Here is an 8,517-nt window from a genome sequence, read left to right on the forward strand (position 1 = left end):
GTTCCTTCTGCTGGAGCTGTGAAGTAGACCAGCCTGGTGGTACCTGACTTTCCTGTGCAGAGTCAGTGAGTTGAAAGAACACACTCTTTCTTCTTTCTTCTCACCCTGTTGCCACCTGCTACTTCCGACACTGGACGTGTAGGTTTTTGACATATCAGACGATCTTCCGACACCAACTGGGTGTCCTACATTGTAACTCAGTGCTGACATTATCTGCCTGGAGATAGCCTCAGATCCCACAGGTTCAAGGCTCGGTCTCACAAGACCACTCCCACTCTCTTGAGATGCCCATTGCAAGTCTCAGGTTGTCATCTGTACTTTCTGACAAACCAGTCATAAATCAGGGTTCCCAAGACCCCTCCTTGCAAGGTTAATCTTGTTTCTCTTTAACCTGATTTTACCTGCACTACTGTGTTTGACGAGCAGGGAAGTCGGATGCACAGACCACATGTGACTTGTTTCCGGGCAGCACAGCTGTCGTCAACACGTTGTTGTTTATTGAGCACATACCGAGTGCTTTACCTATATTGCCTCATTTAAACTTCACCCTAAGTGGTATGCATTCATCCCGCAGATACTTAGCAAGTGCCTACTATGTGCTAGGTGCTCTTCTAGATCTTGAAAATAGGGCAGTGGTGTTCTATGGAATGTGGAATTCATGACCTCGTAAAGCATATGAGTCCATGAAATCAGACATGCCAGCAACAAATAACCAAAATATGTAGCGCGTTAGAGGTGATGATAAAACACTGTGGAGAGAAATAAGCAGAAAAGGAGTTCGTCAAGTGTTGGGTGGGGTGGGGGCTGCACTGTTAAATAGGATGATCAGGGAAGGTGACATTTGAGTGAAGAGTTGAACCATGTAGATTTCCGGGAATAGAGCATCCCAGTAAAGGGAGCAGCAAGCGCAAGGGCCATGGGACGGAACTGTGCTCACTGCCCTGGGCGGACAAGGAGAAGGTGTGTGCAGCCTTGTGGAGTGAGTGGTGGGAACAGTGGGGTGAGGGAGGCCAGGAGGTCAGTGGTCAGTCCAGGTCATGCAGCACCCCTGGGCCATGGTAAAGACTTGGGCTGTCACCCCAGGTGTGTTGGAAGCCATGGGAGGGCTCTGAACAGAAGAAGGATGTGGTCTGACTTACCCTGTTTTTTTTTTTAACTGAAAAATATTCATTTATTTATACTATATTAACATATAACATACCCAGTTTTTTTAAATTGAGGCAAAATACACAGAACATAAATTTTACCTTCTTAGCCATTTTTAAGTTCAGTAGTATTAAGTAATTCATATTGTTGTGTAGCCAATGGCCAGAACTTTTTTCATCTTGCAAAACTGGAACTATCTATCCATTAAACAATAATACCGTTGAACAATAATTTCCCATTCTCCCCGCCACCCACCCAGCCCCTGGCAACCACCATTCTGGCATCTGTCTCTCTGAATTCGACTACTCTAGGTACCTCATATAAGTCTTTGTCTCTTTATGGACTGGCTTATATCACTTGGCATGATGTGCTCAAGGTTCATCCTTGTAACATGCATTATAATTCCCTTCCTTTTTAAGGCTAAGACTCCATTGTATGAATATACCACATTTGTTTATGCATTCATCCTTCAGTGGACAGTTGTTGGTTGTTGTGAACAGTGCTGCCATGGACGTGGCTGTACAAATCTCTGTTTAACACTCGGCTTTCAGTTCTTTTGGGTACATACCCAGAGTAGAATTGCTGGGTTTTATGGTAAATATGTTTCATTTTTTGAGGATGTGCCCTACTGTTTTTCATAGCAGCTGCTGCACCATTTTACATTCCCAGCAACCGTGCACAGTTTTTTTCCCACCAACACTCGTTTTTTTTTGTTTGTTTGTTTTTTGATAGCCATCCTTATGGGTGGGAGATGTTATTTCGTTGTGGTTTAGATTTGCATTCCCCTACTGATTGGTGATGTTAAGCATCTTCATTTGCTTGTTGGCCACTTTCACATCCTCAAAGACATGTCTATTCAAATCCTTTGCCCATTTTAATATCAGGTTGTTTTTTGTTGCCATTGAGTCATAGGAATTCTTCATATATTCTGGACATTAAACTTCTCGTCAGATACATGATTTGCACATATCTCGTCCTATTCCATGGGTTGCCTTTTTCATTCTGTTTATGTGTCCTTTGATGCACGAATTTTTTTTATTTCAATGTAGTCCAATTCATCTCTTTTTACTTTTGTTGCCTTTGCTTTTGGCGTTATATCTAAGAAATCATTGGCAAACCCAATGTTATGAAGTTTTTCCCCTATATTTTCTTCTATGATTTTTATAGTTTTAGCTCTTAAATTGAGGTCTTTGATCCATTTTGAGTTGACTGTGTTCGTGGCATAGGTAAGGGTCCAATTTCATTCTTTGGCATCTGGATTTCCAGTTTTCCCAGTACCATTTTCAGAAGAGACTGTCCTTTCTTCATTAAATAGTCTTAGCACCTTTTTGGAATCATTTGACCGTAAATGTGAGGGTTTGTTTCTGGGTTCTCTGTTCTCTTCCATTTTTCATGTCTGTTTTTATGCCAGTACCACACTGTTTTGATTATTGTAGTTTTATAATAAGTTTTGAAGTCAGGAATTGTGAGACCTCCAACTTTTATTCTTTTTTTTCAAAATTATTTTGCTTAATTAGGGTTCCTTGAGAGTTCATATGAATTTTAGTATGGATTTTTCTGTTTCTGAAAAAAGAAACAAAAAGCAAAAATGAAAAATGCCATTGGGATTTTGATAGGAATCACACTAAATCTGTAGATTGCTTTGGATAATATTGACATCTTAACAATATTAAGTCTTGTAATCTATGAACACATGAAATGGGTTTCTATTTATTTGTATCTTTTAAAATTATCAGCAATGCATTATAGTTTTCAGTATACAAGTCTTTTACCTCCTTGGTTAAATTTATTCATAATATTTTATTCTTTTTATGCTATTGTATATGGAATTTTTAAAAATTTCCTTTTCGGATTGTTCATCATTAGTGTCTACAAATGCAGCTGATTCTCATGTGTTGATTTTGTACCCTGCAACTTCGGTGACTTTGTTTATTAGCTCTAAGAATTTTGTATGTATGTGGAATCTTTAGGGTTTTCTATATTTAAGATCATGTCACCTGCAGAGATCATTTTACTTCTTCCTTTTCAATTTGCATGCCTTTTATTTCTTTTTCTAGCCTAATGTATCTGGCTAGGACTTCCAGTGCTATGTTAAATGAAATAGGTGAGAGCAGGCAGCTTTGTCTTTGTCTTTGTCTTTGTTCCTGAACTTAGAGGAGAAGCTTTCAGTCTTTCTTCATTGGGTATGATGGTACCTCTGGGTTTTTCATATGTAGTCTTTATTGAGATAGTTTCCTTCTGTTCTCAGTTTGGTGACTGTTTTTATGATGAAAGGGTGTTGAATTTTTCAAATGCTTTCTCTGATAAACTGAAATGATTATGGTATTTTTATCTTCACTATATTGGCGTGGCATATTACATGGATTGATTTTTGTATGTTGAACCATCTTTGCATTTTAGCACTAAATCACACTTGGTTATGGTGTACAGTTCTTTTAACATGTCGCTAAATTCAATTTGTTAACATTTTGTTGAGGATTTTTGCATCAATATTCATTGCAGGTATTGGTCTATAGTTTTTGTGTAGTGTCTTGTCTGACTTTGGTTTCAAGTTAGTGTTGACCTTATAGAAGGAGTTTGAGCATATTCTCTCCTTTTCAGTTTTTTTTTTTTTTTGGAAGAGTTTGAGGAGGATTGGTGTTAATTCTTTAGATGCTTGGCAGAAATCACCAGTGAAGCCATCTGGTCTTGAGCTTTACTTTGTTGGGAGATTTTAGATTACTGATTCAGTCTCCTTGCTGCTTCTAAGTATGTTCAGATTTTGGTAAATCATGGGTTTTCGTTATTTATCCATTTTATCTAGATTATCCAATTAATTGGCATGCAATTTTTTATAGTAGTTCCTTATAATCCTTTTTATTCCTGTGGCATTGGTTGTAATGTGTCCTCTTTCAACTCTGAGTTTAGTTATTTGAGTCTGCTATCATTTTTTCTTAATCTAGCTTAAAGGTTTGTCAATTTTGCTGATCTTATTGAAGAACCAACACTTGATTTTGTAAATTTATTGTTTTTCTATTTTCTATTTCATTTATCTCTGCTCTGATGCTTATTACTTCTTTCCTTCTGCCAGCTTTGGATTGAGTTTACTCTTTTTTATTGTTCCTTAAGGCATAAATTTAGATTGTTGATTTGGGATCTTTCTTCTTTTAGCGTAAGCATTAGCAGATCTAAATTTTCCTCTTAGCACTGCTTTCATTGTATCTCATAGATTTTGGTTTGCTGTGTTTTCACTTACATTTGTCTCAAGATGTTTGCTTTTTTCTCTTGTGATTTCTTCTTTGATTCATTGGTTGTTTAAGAGTGTGTTGATTAATTTTTACTTATGCCGTTGATTTCTAGTTTTTTTTTTCCACCATGATCAGAAATGATGCCTTGTATGATGTGAGTCTTTAAATTTGTCAAGACTTGTTTTGTGTCATAAAATATGTTCTATCCTGAAGAATGTCCTATATGTACTTGAGAAGAATGTGTATTCTGCGGTTGTTGGGGAGGGTTCTGTATGTCTGTTAGGTCCAGTTGTTCTATAATGTTTTTTAAGTCCTCTGTTTCCTTATTGATCTTCTGTTTGGTTGGTCTATTGACATATCTTTTAACAAGATCCTATGGCTATGTTAAGATGAGCCTCTAGGAGGTGGATGCAAGCAGATGAATAAGAATTTACCATGCTGATCCAGGAGAGATGTGATTTGGACAAGAAAGATGACTTGGTGACAGATGTGATCTGGACCAGGTCGCACTTTATGGCTTGGACCTCAGTTGGTTCCAAGAGGTGCTGGTGGATGAGATGAGAAATGGACAGACTCTGGGTATACTCTGAGGACAGAAGCAACAGATTTTATTGACTCAGTAGTAGTTGGTACTAGGTAAAGGAATTTGCTAAGGTCCTACATCTAGTAAGTGACTGAGTCAGGATTTGAACCCAGGCCTGTCTGGCCCTAAAGCCTTAGCTCTTAATTACCCACTGTGCTTCTCTGAAAGTACTCCTGACCCAGCTGCCTGGACACCATGTCCTCCCACCACGCCTTCCACACAGTCCACTACCCTCCGCTACTTAGCCTGAACTCACTCCCTCCACACTTCTAGTCCCGAGGGATGTCCATATCTGGATGCTTAGCAACCCCATCTAGCAGGTTCTCAGACACTGAGTTAGAGGCCGGCATCACTGTGCCCTGCCTCAGGGGAGCAAAGGAAAGAAGGAGGCAGGTACCTGGGGAAGGGAAAGTGGTGGGCAAATGCTCTGAGACCATGTGGGCTCAATGGCGTGTTGTAAAAGGAATTCAGCCCTGGAAGTCAGACAAAATTGGATCTAAGCCCTGGCTCCACTCCTCACCAGCTGTGTGACCCTGGGCAAGGTACACCACCTCTCTGTGCCTCTGTTTCCTCCCTTGACAAACAGTGATAATAATGCTGCTGCTCTATTTACCCAGATTATAGTGACAGGAAAGCATTTTTTTTTTTTAGCTAAAATATTTTACCCAAGCAGAAGTCAATCGTGAGCCTTCAGGCCATTCATTCTTCAAACAGAAAGAGCTTTATTGAGCATCTACCATGTGCTAGAACCAGAGCTATAAAATGGGGAGACACAGTGCTCACCCTCATGGGGTCCCAGCCCAGCAGGAAGGACAGGTATTGATGAAATCATTATAAATATGATGAGTGTTCTAAAAGCAGCCACTGTGGGAATTTAGTCGCTTGAACAGGTAATATTTCAGCCAGGACCAGAGTAACAGTAAAGGAGTCCAGGTGAGGTTCTAGGCAGGGTGATGCATGCATGCAGCTAACATTTTTGCAGGTACGCTGTGCTCCAGGCTCTGTGCTCAGCAAAAGGTGTGCATTTTCTTGTCCTCCACAGCCCCTTGAGGCAGGTGCTATTCTTATCATCCTTTTATCCAATGAGAAAACTAAGGTTCAGAGAGGTGACGTGGTCTGCCCAAGAAAACACAGCTAGTAGCTAGAGGGATCAAGATATGGCAGATGGAAACAAGATAGAAAAACTTTTATAAATTGGGATTCTGTGTCCTAGCTACATGGCCTTGGGCAGGCCAGTGTGCCTCTGTGAGCCTCAGTTTCTGCATCCATAAATGGGGCCAATTCCACAGGCCTGGCTGAATCGTTTTCAGGCTTAGAAATGCTGCCTGGCCAGCCCCACTTGGAGCTTCTGAGCTCAGAGGTCAGCAGCTGTTCACGGAGAGAGTGCTGATTTGATTGTGGTGGGCAGGGGTGGTGTGCCAGCTCTGACTACCATGTGTTTTTCCAGAGAATATGGCCATGCATGCTCTGAGGTCTGTCTTCCCCTCCAGAACCAGAAGGAACCAGAAGGAAAGGGCAGAGGGGCAGTGAGAGCCTGAGACTGCTCTCAGATGGGTACACTGATGTGCTGTCCCACCCTGTCTGAGTGGGCCACAAGGCTGCCAGGAAAGGAATGGGGGTCTGCTGGATCGGGGGGTTTCAGGACCTTTCTCCTTTCACACCCACATCACAGCCCCACTGATATCGTGCTGGGCCTTTGAGATTGTTTCTTCTGATCTCCTCAACCTCAAGTGGGGAAACAGAGGCCCAGAGCAGAGACACACTTTGCTAAAGCCCCACAGGGACTTTAGGCAGAATGAGGCCCAGAATGTAGCAGAGCCGGAGGGTGTTCAGGCCACCACAGGGTCATCTCCATGAGCAGGGTCACAGTGGCCCTTTCAGCACTGGGTCCCCTGTGCCTGGCACATTAGAGGTGCTCAAGCAAGATTTGTTGAGTGGCTGAGGATGGTAGGAAAAGCACTCAGCCTGGGAGTCAGGCGCGGGCTGGAGTTCCATCTCCACTCTGGGCCAGCTCCACTTCTCTGGTGAGTTGTCTCACCTGGCTGAGCCTCCGGTACCCAAGACAAGATCACAAATCCAGCTGGTAGGGGCCCAATCAGGAATTTGAACCCAGGTCTGCCAAATTCCAGGGCTGATTTTTCACACAACACCCTCCTGATTCTTTTAGATACCTGTTTTCACTCATTCAGTCGCTCATTTAGAAAATATTTGTTGAGCACCCGCTATGCACCACACACTGTTCTAGGCTCCATAGTTGCAACACTGAACAAGGCAGACGAGGCTGTGCCCTCAGGGATCGTATATTCCAGAAGAGGGAGACAGACAGTAAACAAACACATAGCACAGGAATAGTATAAGTACTCTATAACAGGGGAACTATAATAAGGAATGGATAGAGGTGTGGGGAGGGCTACCTTAGATCATGTCGCCAGGGAAGGAGATGACACTTTGTTTGACACCTGAGAAGAAGCCTGGCATGTGAAGAGCCGAAAAAACTAATTCAATAAAATGTGAGTGTGGAGCTGTCACAGGCCACAGGCCTTGGACCTACAGAAGATGCAGTGAGGAGGGAGTGGAAGGAAAGTGGTTATCGGAATGTCTCCTGGGTTGCTTTGGGGGGTCTCCCCTCTAGCTGACTTCCTTTCCAGGTGAAGCAGATCATGGAGGAGGCCGTCACACGGAAGTTTGTCCACGAAGACAGCAGCCACATCATCTCCTTCTGTGGTGAGTCTGTGGCTTGTGGCCTTGAAAGTTGGCTTCTTTCTCCATGGGCTGCCTTGGGGAAGTGGCATGTCTGAACAGGGGTTCCCACGTCATTTTTTTTTTCCTTTTTTGCTTTGTAACTCTGAAATTCTTTTGATTCCGAAGGCACTTCATTAGGGAATTTGGAAATACAGAAAATTCTAGAGAAGAAATTAAGCGTGACCTCTGTAGCCCGTGAAGAGGTAATCAGGGTTAACATTGGAGGGACTGGCTTTCTGTCCTTGGGCTCAGTTGACACTGACCCTCCCCTAAGTGTCGGTCTTGCCTCTGAGGAAGGAGCTCCACGTCCTTTCTGAGCTCTGCCTATGGTTGTTGCCAAGTAAAGGGAGAGGATAAATGGGGACTTAAAAAAAATAGGGAATTAAGAGCCATCAACACATCTTGAGGGATCGTGTCCAGCTGGCTCAGCAAAGAAGGCAGGACCGGAGCTCAGAGCGTGACTCACACTTCTCTCCTTGAACCAGCTATGCTCACGAGGTTCCAGAAATACCCGCGCTGCCAGATTCTTACTGTACTTTCACAATGCCTAGAGATACATGTTTTGCATGTCTTTGAAGTTAGGATTCAGCTAATAATCACTGTGTACATATAAGTGGAGCATTTCTGTCTTTCTCCCTAAAAAGCTTTTTATTTCATGATCAGAGTGTCTCATAATAAAGAGCATGCTATAATTCCCGTCTCATTGATTTTGGCCCTACGTAGAGCCCTGTCAGCTTCCGCCCAGGTGGCTGGGGACATCACCCATAGGCCTGCAACATGCTTAGCACATGCCATGACTTGGGACCCCAATGATGTGTG

The 8,517-nt window shown here is 42.5% G+C and overlaps 1 protein-coding gene across 3 annotated transcripts in view; it reads left to right on the forward strand.

Moving 5' to 3' along the window:
- Positions 1-8,517, forward strand: part of SGSM1 (small G protein signaling modulator 1) — an 83,455-nt gene that overhangs the window by 20,608 nt on the left and 54,330 nt on the right. For all 3 annotated transcript variants that reach the window (XM_039861803.1, XM_039861805.1, XM_039861804.1), the window contains exon 3: positions 7,605-7,680. In XM_039861803.1, the coding sequence (XP_039717737.1) occupies positions 7,605-7,680 (76 nt within the window). The remainder of the gene's footprint in view (positions 1-7,604; positions 7,681-8,517) is intronic.

Source organism: Pteropus medius, unplaced genomic scaffold (genome assembly GCF_902729225.1).
Source record: "Pteropus medius unplaced genomic scaffold, Ma_sr-lr_union100, whole genome shotgun sequence".
Lineage (NCBI taxonomy): Eukaryota > Metazoa > Chordata > Mammalia > Chiroptera > Pteropodidae > Pteropus > Pteropus medius.